At 39.1% G+C, this 22,256-nt stretch overlaps 1 protein-coding gene across 3 annotated transcripts in view; it reads right to left on the reverse strand.

The window, feature by feature from the left end:
• Positions 1-22,256, reverse strand: part of LOC128646101 (uncharacterized) — a 91,751-nt gene that overhangs the window by 15,554 nt on the left and 53,941 nt on the right. For all 3 annotated transcript variants that reach the window (XM_053699546.1, XM_053699544.1, XM_053699545.1), the window contains 3 exons: positions 20,217-20,399; positions 18,769-18,933; positions 15,238-15,378 (listed from right to left, as the gene is read on the reverse strand). In XM_053699546.1, coding sequence (XP_053555521.1) covers positions 15,238-15,378; positions 18,769-18,933; positions 20,217-20,399 — 489 coding nt within the window. The remainder of the gene's footprint in view (positions 1-15,237; positions 15,379-18,768; positions 18,934-20,216; positions 20,400-22,256) is intronic.

The raw sequence follows: 22,256 nt of genomic DNA on the forward strand, positions 1-22,256 counted from the left end.
AATAAATGGTCTGAGGATTTTTGTAGATAAATAATTTTTTGTAGATTAAATAAATTATAAGCTTTTCTGCAGAATTGTGAATCGCCCCTTTGTGGTTATCCAGTGAATTCTTGTGCATATGTATATCAGAGCTGCCTGTGTCACTATCATTATACTGAAATGGCAATTGACAAAACGTTTCTATGGTCTGGGAGAAAATGCTCTTAAAGGGACAGTATTCTATAAAATTGTTTTTCCCTTAATGTGTTTCCTATTACTTTTTTTACCAGCTGCAGAGTATAAAATGTATGAGATTTGCTTTTTGAGGTTTATTTGTGTATATGAATTAGTAGGTTTTGTGTTTTGAAGCCACAACCTAATAAAATGGGTTGATCTTGTAGATATAATCAAATCTCATTACTTTATCACATTTTGAACATATACATGCTTCTTTATCTTATATCTGTCTGTAAACCAAAGACCAATACCTGAAGAGATAAGGTAATAAAATGTAAATTTTCCATTGTTCTCTCCTATACCCCACTGGGAGTATAATTTCTTCTGCTGGCTGTGTTTACACAGCTCGGCCTTAAGGCTAAAAACTTTCAGGATAGTTGGAGATACCACAGGCTAAATAAACCATTTCAAATTCCTATATAAGGGTAATGGAAATACTTGTAAACAATTTAATGCACTCCAGCAGGTAAAGTGGATCATTTGGAACAAATTAAAGGGGAGAAAATAGACTCTTTAAAGGACCGGTAAACACTGTACATTTGCATAATCAACAAATGCAAGATAACAAGACAATGCAATAGCACTTAGTCTGAACTTCAAATAAGTAGATTTTTTTTCTGACAATATTAAAAAGCTATGTCTCTTTCCACTCCCCCTGTACCATGTCACTGCCATCAGCCAATCACAATGCATATAAGTTTATTCTGTGAATTCTTGCACATGCTCAGTAGGAGATTGTGACTCAAAAATGTTTAATTTAAAAAGACTGTGCACATTTTTTTAATGGAAGTAAATTGGAAAGTTGTTAAAAATTGCATGCTCTATCTGAATAATGAAAGTTTAATTTTTACTTGAGTGTCCCTTTAAGTGTTCATTCTCAAATGGTATTGTGTGAGGGTTATCCAATCTAATAGAAAGCTAGATAATAGGAGGGGGCAGCACACTATATGAATTGAAACCATTTTAATATTGACAAACCATAAGACCAGCTATTTAAAGACCTTTGATTTTTTGTCACTTGTACAAAACGTTTAATTTCTCTCAGGATTTGGGCAATCAGATGAAGGTTTTGCAAGTTAGTTATCATTAAGACTTAACATACAAAATAAGGGTACAACTGATGCTAAAATTATCAAAAAAAAAACTTAAAAATTATGCTTACCTGATAATTTTCTTTTCTTCAGATGGAGAGAGTCCACAGCTGCATTCATTACTTTTGGGAAATAAGAACCTGGCCACCAGGAGTAGGCAAAGACAACCCAGCCAAAGACTTAAATACTCCTCCCACTTCACTCATCCCCCAGTCATTATGCCAAGGAACAAGGAACAGTAGAATAAATACCAGGGTGAAAAGGTGCCAGAAAAATAAAAAATGAGATGCCCCACAGGACAAATACAGGTGGGGAGCTGTGGACTCTTTCCATCTGAAGTAAAGAAAATTATCAGGTAAGCATAATTTAAGTTTTTCTTCATAAATGGAAAGATTCCACAGCTGCATTCATTACTTTTGGTAAAACAATACCCAAGCTATAGAGGACACTGAATGCAAAAACAGGAGAATACAATAGGCGGCCAATTCTGAGGGCACCAGGCTTGGAAAAAAAAAAACACAAACCCCGCTTCATCGGAGCCGGGCAAAAAAAACTAGAGAAAAAGGCCCCAAGGACACGGACCCGCAGATAGTCCGAAGGCCTAACTAGAGACCGCAAAGCAGACTCACTGAGCCAACACTCCTCCAGGAGAACTGTCGCCCAGCAGTCGGTCCCCACACCACCCTCGCTAGTACAGTACCAAAATCCCCAAAAGGAAGAGGACAAGGGTGAACCAAAGGGATACCCAAAAGGTACAGCAAAATCCAATAAAAGGAAAAGCCCCCTGCAAAAGAAGTCCACATAAACCAGAATGGATCCCGAGAACAAGGGGAGACGACGCCCAACCCACAAGGAGCAACCAAGCATCCCCAAGGAGAAGAAACATCTCCCAAATATCGTGCAACAGCACCGAAAGACAGCTGAAGACAAAGTCCTCAAAACGTCAGAACTCAGAGACTGAGCTATCAGAAAAATTACAAGTAGCAAACTCAAAAGATAAAGATCGGAGTCCAGTAATATGCTGCCATCCGTAGGAAGACACAGAGAAAACACTCTCCATAAGGAAAAAGCGGCCGAACAAACTAGCAGATTGCCCAACCTCCAAGGCAGAGGATACAATCCAGGCCGTCAGACTCGCAGATCTCAAAGTGGAAGAGGCACAGAACCTCTAAGAAAAAGGTCCACTGGCACCCCCAAGACCTGAGGATAAACAGATCTCAGATCCTACACCTAGCCGGACCAGTCCAAGCAACGGCAGATCTGAATGCAAGGGAACAGAAAGGAACCCTAAGACCGGCCCCCAAAAGGGCGGAAGAATGGACACAGCTATCTCAACCTAAAGACAATCAAGCAGGCGTTAGACCCAAAGAGATCTAGCAAAGCTACCTAACAGCTCCTCAGATGGAAAGGAACAACTCAAAGAGCAGCCGAATCCCCGAACCAGATATCTGTTCCAACCTCCCGAACACAGGAGAGGCCCCAAAAAAAAAACAAAAAAAAAAAAACACACCTCCATAAAAGGAGGACAACGAGCCCCCTGAAGAGGAGAGCGTCGATAAACACCTGCCCATAAGACAGGAAGTCGTAGGATGAACTTAGAGAACACAAGGCCACGTCACTGACGAACACAGAAAGAACCCCTTTGTGCTAGCACACATACCAGGTGCAAAAGTGATAACTGAGCAACCGCAAATCTTCCATTTGCTAGGCAGGAAAGCCCACCATCAGGTCACATTAGTTGGCTGTCCCAAGGGAACCGTATCAGCCAGAACAAGGGCTAAGCCCAAGTACCCAGGAAACTGGAGCCCCCAGGCCAGTCCTAGGATCAGACTGTCCGGTAACATCTCACCGCCGGATCCACAAAGAGAAAACTCAGAGGAAAACACTCAACAGGAAGATCAGGACAAAAAGCCCAGGCCCCACAAATGTTTAGATTAAACAATCTTCCAGGAACATAAATCCCTTGTCTGATAAAAAAAAAAACAGACCTCCCAGGGAAAAATCCAAAATAACCCAGATAACAAGAGCAAGAAGCCCTTGCACGTCCCAACCCAAAGGGAAGAGACCACCCTATGCAGGAGCCCAACACTCCAAAGAGCCAAGGTCATAAAAGGACACTACTAGAGCTAACAGGCGTCCAAGCAACATTAACATGATGGTGCTTGAAAAGCACGGCTAATCCCCCGTAAGGGACACAAGGTGCTGCTCCTTTTATCTACCTCAAAAGGAGGAAGGCTGAGTAGACCTCGCGGGGGATCGAACTAGCAACCCTCGGTTTGCTACAGTACAGAGTAGCACAGAGTATTAGTATTCTGAGCTAGCTGTCCAGCTAGCCATGAGCTCCATACACAAGGGGAACAGTGAGGACAAGTCACCTGAACAGAGCAACCTCAAGCCTCCACATCACCTCAGATTCGAAATCAGAGGAAGTAAAACATGGGCTTGGATGCCACCTGGATGGCAATACCCAAACCCTATGAGAGGCACCCCAACCTGACCAGCAAGGTAAATTAGGCGCCACGTGTCTGAATAAGCCACGAGACAGAAGATCTGAACCCAAGCAGGACCAGCCAGCAACCAAGGTCATAAATGCTAAGCTGGCTAAATCCGCCCTCAGAAAGGGAGGAAGAAACATGGGACTAACGTGTCCCGAACAACTTCCATAGAAGCAAACAGTGAGTATCGATCGCAGAGAAAGTTCACGCAGGAAACATAGTATGAAAAAATATTCATCCTAACCAAATAAAATGACAGGCAACCAGAGGGATTAACGCCCAAGAAGAACAGAAAGATCCGCAGGACCATCCTAACTGAAACCCTGTTCTTACAACAAAAACTGGGAAGGATCTCCATAACAAGCCTTAAAGGAGATTACTTCATCCCCCCCATGTCGAACGAGGAGACTAATGAATCCCATAACTGAGAAGGGTAGGGTCCCCAAACAGCTCAAAAACGTGCGAGTAGAACACAAAGGCGAGCCTGTAACGAAAGGCACAACCCTCAGGAATAGTTACACCCGCATGTGAAAGTGAAAACGTGCCACAACCTCTGGGGGGAACAATCAATCCTTCAAGGAGGAAAAAAACATAACTTGGGCTACCTGCATGTGTAGTAGTAGGGAACTCGCCTCCCGGAGGACAGGGCCCCCCGAGGCAGATGGCTCAGCAGTCCCCTGAATCCCTGAGCAACAAGGCGCTCTAGGGCGGCCTAAATAGCATAACTGACTGACCTGAGTCAAAGGGGCCAATTCGCACTTGTCACAGGACGAAGAATCTGAATCAGAGAGTTGAACAAATCTCAACATCCGTATCCTCCATAATTGGATAAAGGATACAAAGAAAAAAAAAAAAAAAATGGACTAAATATAAAATTTAAACGGCTACTGACACCCACAATGGCTGGGGCACTCACCACCTCCTATGAACCAGACACCAGCGGACTAGAATACTCCGTCGCCACACAGTGAGGAATGCGGAAATGGAAGACCAGAACGTAAACATGCCCGGTCACAAGGTGAACCGCACAGTCTAAAAACGCGTGCACGACCGTAAGGCCGCGTCACTTTAAAGGCCGTTATGTTCCCAAAAGCCACAAACCCAATTAACACTACACATAAGCAGACAATCGCATAACAAACATGATTAAAAACCCCCGTTCATTAATCCCCCTTAGGAGATATTAACCCTTGATTACAATTTACTTTAAAAGGGAACCATAACACCCGATTTGAAATGGTTCATTTAACTAACTTTCTAGGATAATGCAACATAAACTAACTACAATTCTGTGTGTGGTCATCATTTTACTGCATTCTGTTGCAGAAAACAGCTTTATAATCTGAATGTTAATCTGCAGACTACAATCTGCTATGTATGCTGTCATATTGTGAATTACTTTCCACTACAGTGGGACATGTGACAAAAACGTCACCTAATACTAACACTGACAAAGCAGAGTGATCACGTTCAGTGTCTGAGAAGAACGGCATCAGGCACTGCTATAATTATAAATACCAAGAGCAGAGAAGGAAGTGGGAGGGGGAGAGGAATGCACAGGGGGAAGAACGCAAACTCTTGCTGCAGATATAAATGTAAAAAGAAAGGTCTCGGTGTCAAGTATGACGCCGGAAATGACGAACTTGTGTCATAGACGTACTTTTACGCCCAAAAAAATTTTCGCGACAAAAAATGACGCAATAAAGTTTAGCATTTGTCGCACCCGCGGGCCTAATACCGCCCGCAATTTGTAAGAAGTAGTCAATTGAAAAAAAGACTAAACCCCAGGTAAGAAATAAATTTCATTTTTAAAAGATATTTATATTCCCCAAATATGAAACTGACAGTCTGCAGAAGGAAATACATGAACCTGACTCATGGCAAATATAAGTACAATACATATATTTAGAACTTTATATAAATGCATAAAGTGCCAAACCATAGCTGGGGTGCCTTAAGTAATAAAAAACATACTTACCAAAAGACACCCATCCACATATAGCAGATAGCCAAACCAGTACAGAAACAGTTATCAGTAGAGGTAATGGTAATTTGAGAGTATATCGTCGATCTGAAAAGGGAGGTAGGAGATGAATCTCTACGACCGATAACAGAGAACCCATGAAAAAGACCCCCGTTAGAGAAATCATCGTATTCAATAGGTGATACTCCCTTCACGTCCCTCTGACATTCGCTGTACTCTAAGAGGAATCGGGCTTCAACAATGCTGAGAAGCACATATCAACGTAGAAATCTTAGCACAAAAACTTACTTCACCACCTCCATAGGAGGCAAAGTTTGTAAAACTGAATTGTGGGTGTGGTGAGGGGTGTATTTATAGGCATTTTGAGGTTTGGGAAACTTCGCCCCTCCTGGTAGGATTGTATATCCCATACGTCACTAGCTCATGGACTCTTGCGAATTACATGAAAGAAAGAAACATCTGCATTCATCTAAGTTACTCACAGTCTCAGGAGTTTTGAGTCTCCCTCCCCCTCCTCCCCCTTCCTTCCCTGCTCTTGGTATTTATAATCATAGCAGTCTGAATCCGTTCGTCTTAGACACTACAGTGCTCTGCTTCCTCAGCATTATAAAATAGGTGCCGTGTGAGTCACGTGGCCTACAGTACTGATGTAGAACGGGCGTTACAACATGGCAGTTTACATAGCAAGTGCTAGGCTGCAGATTAATCTGTTTAAATTATGGTGCTGGTTTTCTACAACAGAATAAAAAGATGAAGACTGCATACATAATTGTTAGTTTATTTTGCACTATTAGAACAAGTTAGTTTAGAATATTTGAACCAGGTGTTGTGGTTTCCTTTAAGGAGTCTCACTAAGTCCCTTGTATTGTTCATGCAATTTCGCAGGAACAAATTACAGTACATTCAGTAAAATTAAATGATTTTACCAGAATCTATGCCGTGGAACAGGAACACGGCCCTTCAAGTGTGACGGCTAGTAGCATTGCCTCCGCCATGGACTTGAGAGAAGAAAGCAGGCAGCGAAGCGAAGTTTGACAACGCCGATTGCTTGTTGAGTTGTTAAAATGGGTCGGGATGGTGTAGCAGAAAGACTCTTCATGCCTTTCTGGACTCTCTAACTTTCATCCAAGCCCTCACTAAGAGACCGACAGGATTACTTAAAACGCCCGTCCCATGTCGAAGAGTACTACCCTCCATAAGAGACGAAAACAAAACTGACACTTCTCTGCCAACCTCCTGGGACGAAAGGCAAAGAATTATTGGGGGATAAGGGAAGTGGGAGGAGTATTTAAGCCTTTGGCTTAAGTGTCTTTGCCTCCTCCTGGTGGCCAGGTTCTTTTTCCCCCAAAAGTAATGAATGCAGCTGTGGACTCTTTGCCTTTATGAAAAGAAAAAAAAAAAAAAAAAAAAAAAACTCTCCAAAATACCTAGACTTTAATAGTGAAATTCGTAGGAAAACCCCCCCACAAACACATATTGATATACTTTTCAACGGGAACATAATACAGCCCCCACAGAGACTTATGTTGTGAAGACGTTCCAATTGCACAGATATTTTTAGGTTTATTGGCCTCATATCATAAAAACACTTTCCACCGCAACAATATCTTTGACACTTCTCATCACTGGGGAGGCTTGTAGGTATTTCAATATCTTGTATTTATAGACTTATTTTATAAAGAAAATAGGCATGCCTGAAAAAAGGAAGGCCAACAAAACAGTCCCACAACCCATATTTATAATGTCAATACCAGAAGACTTTGCTAGGTGATTAGAAAATGCAACAGGACATAACTTCAATATAAACAATGGATTACTGTATAGAGCATTATTACCCCACATTACAAGTGGCTATAAACGATGTAACCTGACCAAGATCTCGTCTAACAGGCCAACCCTTTCCATGGATTTTGGGATTACCCATGCATAAAATCTTCTTAGATCAATTCGTTAATATTATTAATGGATGACTTTTCTGCCTTGGACACTTCATGACAATTAAGTATACTATACTATCAAGTATATGCTAGTGGTGTACGTGAGAGATCCCCCTAACCCCACAGGGTATTTCTAGGCAAAAAATCTTTTTCTGCCTTTACTCATTCTTTTGATGCATTATGCTCCACATGGATAGGGTGAATATGGAAACACTCTCCTATTTTGGGACTCTGATAATAATCTTTTGAGCTGTTGCAGTTCTCCCTATAGGTTTTCTGGACACCACCCCCTTTAGCTCCATAAACTAAACAGCAGCACACAACCCACTAATGAAGATTAGAATACAATACAAAACTAACAATTACTTAAAATATTTTTGTTGTTTTAAAATCAAAATATATTATATATATATATATATATATATATATATATATATATATATATATATATATATATATATATATATATATATATATATATATATATATATATATATATATATAAAATTTTTAAAGGGACAGTCTACACCTTAGTCATCAAAGTCTTACTTTAGATGAAGCTGCAAATAGCCTCCTGCAACTCTTTCTATATAATGCAGCAGTAACAGTAAAAACATAATTTATGCTTACCTGATAAATTTATTTCTCTTGTAGTGTATCCAGTCCACGGATCATCCATTACTTATGGAATATATTCTCCTTCCCAACAGGAAGCTGCAAGAGTACACCCACAGCAAAGCTGCTATATAGCTCCTCCCCTAACTGCCATATTCAGTCATTCGACCGAAAACATGCAGAGAAAGGAAAAACCATAGGGTGCAGTGGTGACTGTAGTTCAAATGAAAAAATTACCTGCCTTAAAGTGACAGGGCGGGCCGTGGACTGGATACACTACAAGAGAAATAAATTTATCAGGTAAGCATAAATTATGTTTTCTCTTGTTAAGTGTATCCAGTCCACGGATCATCCATTACTTATGGAATACCAATACCAAAGCTAAAGTACACGGATGATGGGAGGGACAAGGCAGGTGCTTAAACGGAAGTTACCACTGCCTGTAAAAAACCCTTTCTCCCAAAAATAGCAAGGTATCAAATTTGTTAAATTTGAAAAGTATGAAGCGCAGACCAAGACTCCGTCTTGTAAATCTGTTCAACAGAAGCCACATTTAAAAAAGGCCCAAGTGAAAACCACAGCTCTAGTAGAATGAGCTGTAATCCCTTCAGGAGGCTGCTGTCCAGCAGTCTCATAAGCTAAATGAATTATGCTTTTTAACCAAAAAGACAGAGAGGCTGCTGAAGTCTTTTGACCTCTCCTCTGTCCAGAATAGACAACAAACAAGGTGAACGTTTGATGAAAACTGTAGTAGCTTGTAAATAAAACTTTAAAGCACAAACCACGTCCAATATTGTGTAATAGACGTTCCTTCTTTGAGGAAGGATAAGGATACAAGCATGGAACAACCATCTCTTGAGTGATGTACTTGTTAGATACCACCTTAGGAAAAAACCCAGGTTGGTACGCAGGACTACCTTATCCGTACGAAGGACCAGATAAGGAGAATCACATTGTAACACAGATAACTTGGAGACTCTACGAGTCGAGGAATTAGCTACCCAAAAGGAACTTTCCAAGATAAAGATTGATATCTATGGAACAAAAAAGGTTCAAACGGAACTTCTTGAAGAACCTTAAGAATCAGGTTTAAGCTCCATGGCGGAGCAACAGTTTTAAACACAGGCTTGGATCTAACCAAAGCCTGACCAAATGCCTGAACGTCTAGAATACCTGCCAGACGCTTGTGCAAAAAAAATAGACAGAGTAAAAATCTGTCCCCTTTTAAGGAATTAGCTGACAACCCTTTTCTCAAAAACATCTTGGAGAAAAGATAATATCCTGGGAATCCAGACTTTACTCCATGAGTAACCCTTGGATTCATAAAAATCAGATATTTACACCATATCTATGTTCAATTTTCCTAGAGACAGGCTTTCATGTCTGTATTAAGGTATCAATGACTGACTCGGAGAAGCCATGCTTTGATAACATCAAGCGTTCAGTCTCCAGGCAGTCCATCTCAGATTGATTCTATTTAGATGGTTGAAAGGACCCTGAGGTAGAGGGACCTGTCTCAGAAGCAGAGACCGTGATGGAAAGGATGACATGTCCACCAGATCTGCATACCAGGTCCTGCGTGGCTACGCAGGCGCTGTCAAAAACACCAAAGCCCTCTCCTGCTTGGTCTTGACCTCCGGAGGAAATCCCACTTCCCCGGAAGAAAAGTCTGACGACTTAGAAAATCCACCTCCCAGTTCTCAACACCTGGGATATGGATAGCTGATAGACAAGAGTGAGTCTCTGTCCAGTGAATTATTGTAAGACTTCTAACATCGCTAGGGAACTTCTGTTCCCCCTTGATGGCTGATGTAAGCCACAGTCGTGTATATTGTCCGACTGAGTATGATGTACCTCAGAGTTGCTAACTGAGGCCAAGTCTGAAGAGCATGGAATATCACTCCCAGAATATTTATTAGAAGGAGGGTCTCCTCCTAAGTCCACTATCCCTGAGCCTTCAGGGAGTTCCAGACTGCATCCCAACCTAAAAGGCTGGCATCTATTGTAACAATTGTCCCATCTGACCTGCGGAAGGTCATACCCTTGGACAGATGGACCCGACAGTCACCAGAGAAGAGAATCTCTGGTCTCTTGGTCCAGGTTTAACAGGGGGACAAATCTGTGTAATCCCCGTTCCTCTGACTGAGCATGCATAGTTGCAGCGGTCTGAAATGTAGACGTGCAAACGGTACTATGTCCCTTGCCGCTACCATTAAGCCGATTTCATTCATGTACTGAGCCACCGAAGGGCGCGGATGGGATGAAAAAACACGGCAGAAATTTCGAAACTTTGACAACCTGGACTCCGTCAGGTAAATTTTCATTTCTACAGAATCTATCAGAGTCCCTAGGAGGGAAACCCTTGAGATTGGGGATAGAGAACTCTTTCCTTGTTCACTTTCCACCCATGTGATCTCAGAAATGCCAGTACTACGTCCGTATGAGACTGGGCAATTTGGATGTTTGACGCCTGTATCAGGATGTCGTCTAAATAAGGGGCCACTTCTATGCCCCGCGGTCTAAGGACCGCCAAAGCGACCCCAGAACCTCCATAAAGATTCTTGGGGCTGTAGATATCCCAAAGGAAAGAGCTACAAACTGGTAATGCCTGTCTAGAAAGGCAAACCTGAAAAACGATGGTGATCTTTATGCATCACAATGTGAGGATAAGCATCCTTCAAATCCATTGTAGTCCTCTATTGACTCTCCTGGATCATAGTTAAGATGGTACGAATAGTTTCCATCTTAAATGACGGAATTCTGAGGAATTTGTTTAACCCCTTAAGGACCAGCGACGTACCCTGTATGTCACTGGCCTTTTTTTGGGACTTGATTGTTTTATAGCGCGATCTTGCCACCAGCGTTGAGACTGCTCTATTCCACAAAGCCTGCTGGAGGGAGTGGATTAATAGTGTGTTCTTACTAGACTTGTGCTATTATGTCCTGAAAAAACCCTTAACGACCAGTGACATACAGAGTACATTGTGGTCATTAAGGGGTTAAGATCTTTAGATCCAAAATAGGTCTGAAGGTTCCCTCTCCTTGGGAACCACAAACAGATTTGAGTAAAAACTCTGTCCCTGTTCCTCTCTTGGAACTGGATGGATCTCGTACACAATGTAAGAATGCCTCCTTTATCTGGTTTGCAGATAATTGTGAAAGGCGAAATCTCCCCTTTTTTTGGGGGGGAATCTTTGAAATCCAGAAGATATCTCTGGGATATAAATTCCAATGCCTAGGGATCCTGGGCATCTCTTGCCCACGCCTGGGCGAAGAATGAAAGTCTGCCCCCTATAGGATCCGTTACCGGATAGGGGTCCGTTCCTTCATGCTGCCTTAGAGGCAGCAGCAGGCTCCTTGGCCTGCTTATCTTTGTTCCAGGTCCGATTGTCTCCAGACCGCCTTGGACTGAGCAAAAATTCCCTCTTGTTTTGCCTTAGAGGAAGAGGATGCCACACCTGCCCTGAAGTTTTTAAAAGGTACGAAAATTAGACTTTTTTTTTTTTTTTGGCCCTTGATTTGGACCTATCCTGAGGAAGGGCATGACCTTTTCCTCCAGTGATATAAGCAATAATCTCCTTCAAACCAGGCCCGAATAGGGTCTGCCCCTTGAAGGGAAGTTAAGTAGCTTATTTATTAAAGTCACGACAGCTGACCATGATATAAGCCATAGCGCTCTGCGCGCCAGTATAGTAAAAAACAGAATTCTTAGCCGTTAGTCTAGTCAAATGAACAAGGCGTCAGAAAACAAAGGAATTGGCTAGCATAAGCTTGTCAAATATATTCATCCAATGGAGTCGCTTAACTGTAAAGCCTCATCAAGAGACTCAACCCAGAACGCCGCAGCAGCAGTGACAGAAGCAATGTATGCAAGGGGCTGCAGGATAAAACCCTGTTGAATAAACATTTTTTATCCATTGGATCTAAAAAGCACAACTGTCCTCGTCAGAGGTAGTGGTACGCTTAGCTAGAGTAGAAACTCTTCTCTCCACCTTAGGAACTGTCTGCCAGAAGTCCCGTGTGGTGGTAACTATTAGAAAACATTCTTCTAAAAAATAGGAGGGGAAGAGAACGGCACACCTGGTCTATCCCATTCCTTATTAAAACATTTTTAGTAAACCTCTTTAGGTATTGGAAAAACATCAGTACACACCGGCACTGCATATTATTTATCCAGTCTACACAATTTCTCTGGCCCTGCGATTGTACACATTCATTCAGAGCAGCCAAAGCCTCCCTGAGCAACAAGTGGAGGTTCTCAAGCATAAATTTTAAATGTAGAAATATCAGAATCAGGTTAAATCATCTTCCCTGAGTCAAAAAAAAATCACCCACAGACTAAGCATATTGTGAGGTAGTATCATACATGGTTCTTAAAGCGTCTGTATGCTCTGTATCTACCCCCAGAGCTAACTGCTTTCCTTTAATTTCAGGTAGTCTGACTAATACTGCTGCCAGAATATTATTCACCACCTTTGCCATGTCTTGTAAAATAAACGCTATGGGCGCCCTTGATGTACTTGGCGCCATTTGAGCGCGAGTCCCTGAAGCGGGAGTCAAAAGGTCTGACACGTGGGGAGAGTTAGTCGGCATAACTACCCCCACGACAGAATCCTCTGGTGATAATGTTTTTAAAGACAAAAAATGATCTTTATTGTTTAACATGAAATCAGTACATCTGGTACACATTCTAAGATGGGGTTCCACCATGGCTTTAAAACATAATGAACACAGAGCTTCCTCTATGTTAGACATGTTAGAACAGACTAATAATGAGACTAGTAAGCTTGGAAAACACTTTAAATCAAGTTAACAAGCAAATATATAAAACGTTACTGTGCCTTTAAGAGAAACAAATTTTGTCAAAATTTGAAAAACAGTGAAAAAAAGGCAGTAAAACAAACGAAATTTTTACAGTACATGTAATAAGGTAACAGAGCATTGCACCCACTTGCAAATGGATGATTAACCCCTTAATGCAAAAAACAGATAAAAAAAACGACAGACGTTTTTAAAAACAGACACAACAAACTGCCACAGCCAACAGTGGGAAGCTTCAGTTAACTGTTTCTATGCAAAATTTAAGCCAGCCATGTTGAAAAAACTTAGGCCCCAATAAGTTTTATCACCAAACATATGTTAAAAAACGATTAAACATGCCAGCAAACGTTTTAAAACACATTTTTATAAGAGTATGTATCTCTATTAATAAGCCTGATACCAGTCGCTATCGCTGCATTTAAGGCTTTACTTACATTACTTCGGTATCAGCAGTATTTTCTTAGTCAATTCCATTCCTAGAAAAATATTTTACTGCACATACCTTATCTGCAGGAAAACCTGCACGCCATTCCCCCTCTGAAGTACCTCACTCCTCAGAATGTGTGAGAACAGCAAATGGATCTTAGTTACGTCTGCTAAGATCATAGAAAAACGCAGGCAGATTCTTCTTCCAAATACTGCCTGAGAAACAGCACACTCCGGTGCCACTTAAAAATAACAAACTTTTGATTGAAGAATAAACTAAGTAGAAAGCACCACAGACTCTCACGACCTCCTATCTATGTTGAGGCTTGCAAGAGAATGACTGAATATGGCAGTTAGGGGAGGAGCTATATAGCAGCTTTGCTGTGGGTGGACTCTTGCAGCTTCCTGTTGGGAAGGAGAATATATTCCATAAGTAATGGATGATCCGTGGACTGGATACACTTAACAAGAGAAATTTATTTTAAAATGAATATTGTTTCTGGTCACTTTGAAATGGCTGCCAAGCTCCACCCACTGATGACATCATGATCTAGGCTGCATCTATGCACTGTGCTGAATAGCTTTGACAGTCTGTTAAAGCAAATTAGCCTTTAATGCAGCCCAGATCCTGATGTCATCAGTGGGCGGAGCTTGGCAGCCATTTCAAAGTGACCAGAAACAATATTCATTTTAAAATAACTTTTACGGTTACTGCTGCATGATATAGAAAGGGTGCAGGAGAATATTTGCAGCTTAATCTAAAGTAAAACTTTAAGATAACTAAGGTGTAGACTTTCCCTTTAAGTTCAATAGTGGATTTGCATCTAATATGCCACATTTAATAATTACTACAAAATATTGTCAATGTGAAGATGAGCTTGGTGAAGTCAAATCAGTTTTTCCCAACATTTGGTTTCATATCACTTATTAAGAGCCTTCACTAGATTTTAAAATATGGCAATTTAATATTCTTTGCTTGGTGCATAGTTGTACAACTGCACCAGCAACCAAACTTTATGGAAAGTGTAATGTATATATATATATATATATATATATATATATATATATATATATATATATATATATATATATATATATATATATATATATATATATATATATATATATATATATATATATATATATATATATATATATATATATATATATATATATATATATACACACATACACACACATACATACACAGAAACAAAAGCCTTAAAAAGAAGAAAAAAAAAAAGAAAAGGAAGGAAGAGCTAGCATCATCTACTCCTTGCCTGCTAGTGCTCCGTATGGGAATGCTAGCACCCTCTTCCACCTCTCATCTCTGGTAGTGACTCCTTGGTTATCCCACAGCCCCCAGGGGGTACCAACCACTTCATGAACCACTGAACTACTGGATTCCCATAAGGTTTTTAATAGGTAAATAATCTAATTTGTAAGGTGAAGAGAGAGGAATTGGTGCACACTGATAGTTTGTAGATTTTAATAAACCTTTATGAAACAACTTGGTGAAATTTCTGCCCATATTGAGACTCATGCTCTACTAAAATGGTGAGCAACAAAATTAAAAAGAAAATCATATTCAAATCATGATTAGTAGTTTTATTGTCAAACGCATCTATTAATAACCCAACCATTATGCTCACCAGGTGTTGGAAGAAGACCAGGCTTTTCTCCAAGTAATGAACGTTTTGGTTGTAGATGTGGCGAAAACCCAAGGAGACCAGGTCTCTTTGGACCCATGGCCAAGAGAGGGGGTGGCTTGCCTTTTGGTGCAGACACGCCAACTAAAAGATAGACAGATTTTGTCTTTATTCTGTTACTTGGTAGATACATTTTAAAAGCACAAAACATGTCAGAAATATATATGGAAAATGCATGTCACACTTGGGAATAGGGTTCACACCTTTATTATACATAATATAGAAGCCACCAATCTATGAGAGACGTTTACTCCATGCTTTGGACTAAAGGTTACCTAAGGAAAGTTGTATTAATATGAACAGATGTACCACACTTGCCAAGAAACACAGCTAAAACGATGAAGGTAAGCTATATTTTTTATTTAGTCTCAACCACCATTTATATAAAAATCCATTTGCAGAGGTTAAACACAGACTTCAAGGGTGATCAGTGAAAACAATGTCATGTTCAAACAAATTAGGGCATGAAATTGTTCCCACTAGGTCTATTTTTATAACATCAAACTTAAAAGGGAGTGTACTGTAAAATTGTTTTCCCCCAATACATTTCCAGTGACTTGTTATACCAGCTGCATAAAAAGTAAGACAAAATCCTTCGTTAGGTTTACTTTTCTATATGAAATAGCTTTATGTTCTTTGAAAATCTACAACTCATCAAAATGGGATGGGCTTGCAGGAGAAATAAAGCAGATCTATTTTATCACTTTCTGTACACACACACACTTTCAATTATCTGTCTGTAAGCCAAAGCCCAATAGTTGGGGAGAACAAATAAAATGTACGTTATTGCTTTTCTCTCCTACATCTTACTATGTTTAAACAGCTTTTCTATAGCCTATACGCAAGTATAGAAACTTTCACTATAAGTAGAAATACCACAGGAAACGTGCACTATTTTATTTGCGGATATAAAAAGGTAAAAGGAGCCATTTATAAACAATTTAATAAACTCCAGCAGGTAAAATGGAGCAATGGAAACAAATTGAAGGAGCAGTAAATAGTGGATTTGCATAATTAACAAATGCATGATAGAGACAATGCACTAGGACTTAGTCTGAACTTCAAATGAGTAGTAGATTTTTTTCTGACAAATTTCAGTTACGTCTATTTCCACTCCTCCTTTAACATGTGACAGCAATCAGCCAATCACAAATGCATATACGTATATTTTGTGAATTCTTGCTCATGCTCAGTAGGAGTTGGTAACTCAAAAAGTGTTAATATAAAGACTGGGCACATTTTGTTAATGGAAGTAAATTAGAAAGTTGTTTAAAATTGCATGTTCTATCTTAATCAGGAAAGTTTAATTTTGATTTTAGTGTCCCTTTAAATGCAAGAACAAAAAATTAGGGTAAACTGCCCCTTCATTAAAGTAGTTGACTAATCTAATGAACTAAAAAGTCTCATTCACAATTTAAACTTCTCTCCACCCCTTAGTGGAGTTTTAAAGGGACAGTGAAGTCAAAACTAAACTTTCATGATTCAGATAGGGCATGCAATTTTAAATAACTTTCCAATTTACTTTTATCATCAAATTTGCTTTGTTCTCTTGGTGGTATTTTTGAAAAGCTAAACCTAGCTAGGCTCAAACTGATTTCTAAACAGTTGAAAACCTCCTCCTAGCTCAGAGCATTTTGAAAGTTTTTCACAGTTAGACTGTGCTAGTTCACATGTGTCATATAGATAACATAGTGCTCACTCCCGTGAAGTTATTTAGGAGTCTTCACTGATTGACTACACTGCATGTCTGTCAAAGGCACTTAGATAAGGAGGCTGTCTGCAAAGGCTTAGATACAAGGTAATCACATAGGTAAAAAGTATATTAATATAACTGTGTTGGTTATGCAAAAACGGGGAATGGGTAATAAAGGGATTATCTATCTTTTTAATTAGAAAAAAATTGGTGTAGGCTGTCCCTTTAACTTTCATATAGACTGTAGTAGAAAATAAAAAATATCCAAACTGTGTGTTTGGCTAAAGTGAATAAACAATCTTCAAAATATTAGGAAAGTCTATTAGTACGTTCAGATATTCTTCTCAAATCGAAATATTGATGCATTTGGGAATGTTTATCCGTTGAATTCCCATAGCAGAATAATTTGAAGTGGAGGTCAAGCACAATGCTACGTTATGTGCCGGTAAGTGCTTTAAAATTTGTATCCTCTTGAAATCACTTCTACCTTTCTCTTGTCAAAAGTCGCAAAGGATAAAATTATAAGACAAATATTGGTTGAAATAGCTTTTTTCCCCCCACTGGTCTCAAGCATATCAAATCAATTTTTTGCTGGTTGTCCATGTTAACATGTAGCTGCGGAACTGAAATTATGGTTTCTATTCCAAAACAACCTTAGCTCTATTCTAATGTCAACACCCAATTTACTGCATGGATGATTAAAATGATTTGCAGCAAGTAATCTATGCTAAATTCAAGTAATGAAATAAGTGCTAAGAGCGATCTAAAATCAGAATTTCCTAACCACTTTTACATACATTTTGTATAATGTGGGAAACCTTATTGATTAGGTTAATTGAATGTATTGAAGGTCTAGCCCACATATTTGAGGGCATATTGAAGAAATGCAATTCTTCCTTTTTTTTTTTTTTTAATTAAAAGAAACCCTGCAACACAAATTAAAATGCTTAAAGGGGCAGTAAAGTCCCAATTAAAACTTTCATGATTCAGTTAGGGCATGTCATTTTAAACAACTTTCCAATTTACTTTTATCATCAAATTTGCTTTGTTCTGTTGGCTTTCTTAGTTGAAAGCTAAACCTAGGTAGGCTCATATGCTAATTTCTAAGCCCTTGAAGGTCATCTTTTGGTGTTTACTGTCCCTTTAAGTATGAAATATCCACTTAATAGTTTTTATTGTTGTGGTAATGGAGCTAGGTTGAAACCTCTTCAGAAATCAAACCATAGAATAACAGATATAATGTTAAGGTCAGAAAATTACATGTTATACACAAAAAACTAGTTAGCGAGAACTACTATATAATGGTTTAAAGGGATAGTATACGGTAAAATTGTTCTCCCCTTATGTTTATGGGACATTGCGCCCTTTCTATTTATTTTTTGTATTTGAAAAAAACAGCTGTTTTTGCCCTTTGAACACACAATTAAATAGGCTGAGGTAGCAGGGAGAGCAGATTTTATTACTTTCTATTCAAACAATCTTATCAGTATATACAAAACCAAATACTTAGAAATAACTAAAGATTAACATTTTAGTGTCTCTCCGACTGGCGGTGTGACTTATTCTGCTGGCATTTCTTTTTGTATAGCTTTTCTGTACCCATTACTGCAGTACTGAATTTTTCAGTAAAGAAGGTGGCTACTATAAAAAAAAAAACAAAAAAAACAAACACACAACTTGATTTGATTTTGCCATCCAGCTGCAAATTAGCTATGTGATTAATTATTGAACACCAACTAACAAACTGCTCCATCATCAATGAGTTAAAGTGGCACACATACCTGGTGTTGGAAGAAGGGCAGCTATAGATCTCTCTCGGAGATGTCCAGGCTTGCTGTGACCCATCAATGGAGTCATGAGAGGGGTGGGCAGAAGTGGAGGGGGCTTGTCAAGAATATCAGGCGCAGCATTAACATTGTCCTTGGTGGGGTCTACCTGCTCAAATCCTACAATAAAAATCAAGAAGAAAAAAAATCTGATTTTTTTTTTTTAAAGTAATATTGGAGCATAACAGAGACAGACAGTGACTACATACTGATGAATTAGTTTTCCAAATCAAAATGGATTAGGTTGTCACCTCCAGGAGGAGTTTGGACTCCTCTCTGCCATTATACATACTCACACACACTACTTGCCAAGCTAGGACATGTAGTAATGAAGAAAAAAAACTGTCCAACAATGACACACTACAAACCATAAATAAATTCAGAGCAGATGTTCACTTGTTAACATACATTGCACCACAATAATGTAAATGTTTTTAGTCAGAATAGACAAATCTTAATTGGTAGGTTAGTGCCTGAACAACACACATGAAGACACAAGTGGAGTAAAAACTCATTACCTAGGTCACCATTTAATGCAAGACCTTATGACCAAAAGGTTTTGGAAAAACCACCACTACCACCAGGTAAAAAAAAAACGATTTTATGCAGGGAAGACCAGTGGCTGCTTTGATCTATTGTGTACAAGAGGCTTTATTATACCAGACCCATGGGGAAATAACTGCAAAAGGGTGGGTAGTTTTTCCTGAGCTCATAGGGAAATTGAAAACAAATTAAGTCTGTCAAAGTAGCAAATTATTCTGTCTTCATTTGCACCCAGAGTGAGGAACAGAAAAAAACCCAACAACAAAAAAACACTACCTGAAAGCTACTAAGTGTGAAAAGCGCTCCCCTATTTCTAGGCTTAGAAAAGAAAGACAGACAGACTTGCTACTCCAAGAGTTAAACACATGAATAAACAAAATATCTCTTCAAACCTACTGTACCTAGACAGAGAAAAAAGGAACTAGAGTCACAAGCTCTGATAATGGTATAACTGGGAACACATCCTTATATTTCTGCACCTATCAATTAATAAAAATGATTTGTTGCAGCTTATCAAACTCCACTGTTTATTGGCACATTACCATAAAAACAAAGACGCAAATAAAATGGTTTTCCAGACAAAACCAGTATGTCTTCCAAATGATATATTCTATTTATACATTTTTACATATATCTGACAAAATATGCACTCAGATAGTTACATTAATAGACAGATGCAGAGGTGTGAAATTTGCACATTGCAACTCCCATGACACGTAGAAATGGGGGAGTGATTACATGCAGCACTGCTAGGTGTCTTATTAAATGAGACGGATATAAAAAACAAACACAAGCTCATGCACACATACAAGAGGCTTTTGTATAAACTTTGTGAAATAAAATAACAATCCACCACAAACCTGGTGTTGGGAGGAGACCAGATAAAGGCCTAGTTCCAAGCAAGGAGGCTTTAGATTGACCCTGAAAAGCATTCCTAGCTGGAGTAGGAAGGAGAGGTGGAGGTTTGTCCAAATGCACGGAACCACCAGTCCGGGTCTCATAAACTGTATTAGTTTCATTGGTGGTGTCTGCTTCTTCATAGCCTGGTTTACAAGGATACATTCAGGTAGGAAAAGCAGCAAAACCATATACAAAACATTCTACATCTATACATTTCCACAAAGCCTATTAAAAAGGGACCATTGTACTGTAATTTATTCTCCACTTGCATGTGTTCCTAACAATCTGTATTACATGGAGGTTGAAGGAGATGGGTAATAAAATTTACATTTTCAATTGCTCTAAGAATTGGCAATTGTGCAGAGACAGAGTTAAGATAAGAAGGCCTTAAAGTGACATAAAAGCAAAAATGTTGTTTGTGATTTTCTTTTCTTTTTTTTTACTTCTATTAAATTTGCTTCATTCCATGGTATTCTTTGCTGAATAGATACCCAGGTAGGTATCTGGAGCAGGAAATAAGTGATGCCATCTATTGCTCTTAAAAATGGAAAACATTCTTGAGAAAACTGCTGCCATAAAGAGCTCCAGAGTTTACGTATCTGCTTTTCAACAAAAGAAAATTTAAGTTGTTTAAAAGGGATATGATTTCATGATTCAGATAGAGAATACAATTTCAAACAACTTACCAATTTACTTATCTAATTTGTTTCATTCTCTTGGTATCATTTGCTGAAGAAACACCAGTGCACTACTGGGAGCCAGCAAATGTATTGGGCTAGCCAATAACAAGAGGCATATATGTGCAGCCACTAATCAGCAGCTCCTGAGCCTACCTGGGTATCCTTTAAATAAAAGGATACCAAGAGAACAAGCCAAATAAGAAAACAGTAGTAAATAGTTTAAAATCACATTACCTGTCTGAATCATGAAAGAAAAAAAAAATGTGTTTCATATCCCTTTTATGTAGAGAAAGATAAGATTAGGTGGTCTGCTTTATGTGCAGGTTCAGCCCATGTATATGAGCATATTCTTGAGAACAAAGGATTGAGGCATCAATCAGCTATTTTATATACAAAAATAAGCTTAAAAGACAATATTTCTGAAACATTTTAAAACTACTATAAAATGCCACTAGAAACACATTAAGGGCAAACTAATTATAAAGTACAATGTCCCATTAAGTAGGACGTTTAACATTAGCTAGATGGCTTACAAAAGATTCAGAGAAAAGAAAAGCACTTTGGGTGCAAATTTCAGATGCCCATGAAAAAGCAAATGGATTTATTTTTTAACCCATATTATACATTAAAATGTAACTGAGTCTTATGGGGATATATGTGAGAAAGTTTTGGTGGTTTTTGTTTGCTAGTGTGATTTTCATTTGTATAAATGATAATATGATTATTTATTTGTGGTGGTGGCATGTAAGGGTGAGCAGGAGTCTGACCGTAAACAGAATGGTTGCAATGTATTTTTTTTTTTTAACGGCTAACAGATATGTAAATTATAGTAGGGCTGTCAGTTTTCTAAAAAAAAAAAAAAAAAAAAAAAAATTATGCTTACCTGATAATTTCCTTTCCATCGTGGGGAGGAAATTCCACGTCTTCAATTTATTACTATTGGGAATTAAGAACCTGGCCACCAGGAGGAGGAAGAGACACCCCAGCCAAAGGTTTAAATACCTCTCCCCACTTCCCTCATCCCCAGTCATTCTGCAGAGGGAACAAGGAACAGTAGGACAAATATCAGGGTATAAATAGTGCCAGAAGAGAATATAAATTTAGGTCCGCCCACCGGAGATACGGGCGGGAGCCGTGGACTCTCCTCCCCATGATGGAAATGAAATTATCATCAGGTAAGCATAATAAAGCTGCTTCAGCAGAAGCAAAAACATAAAATTTGTAAAACTTCGTGAAAGTGTGTAAGGAGAACCAGGTAGCCGCCTTATAAATCTGCTCCATAGAAGCCTCATTCTTGAAGGCCCAAGATGAAGCCACTGC

This window comes from Bombina bombina, chromosome 1 (genome assembly GCF_027579735.1).
Source record: "Bombina bombina isolate aBomBom1 chromosome 1, aBomBom1.pri, whole genome shotgun sequence".
NCBI lineage: Eukaryota > Metazoa > Chordata > Amphibia > Anura > Bombinatoridae > Bombina > Bombina bombina.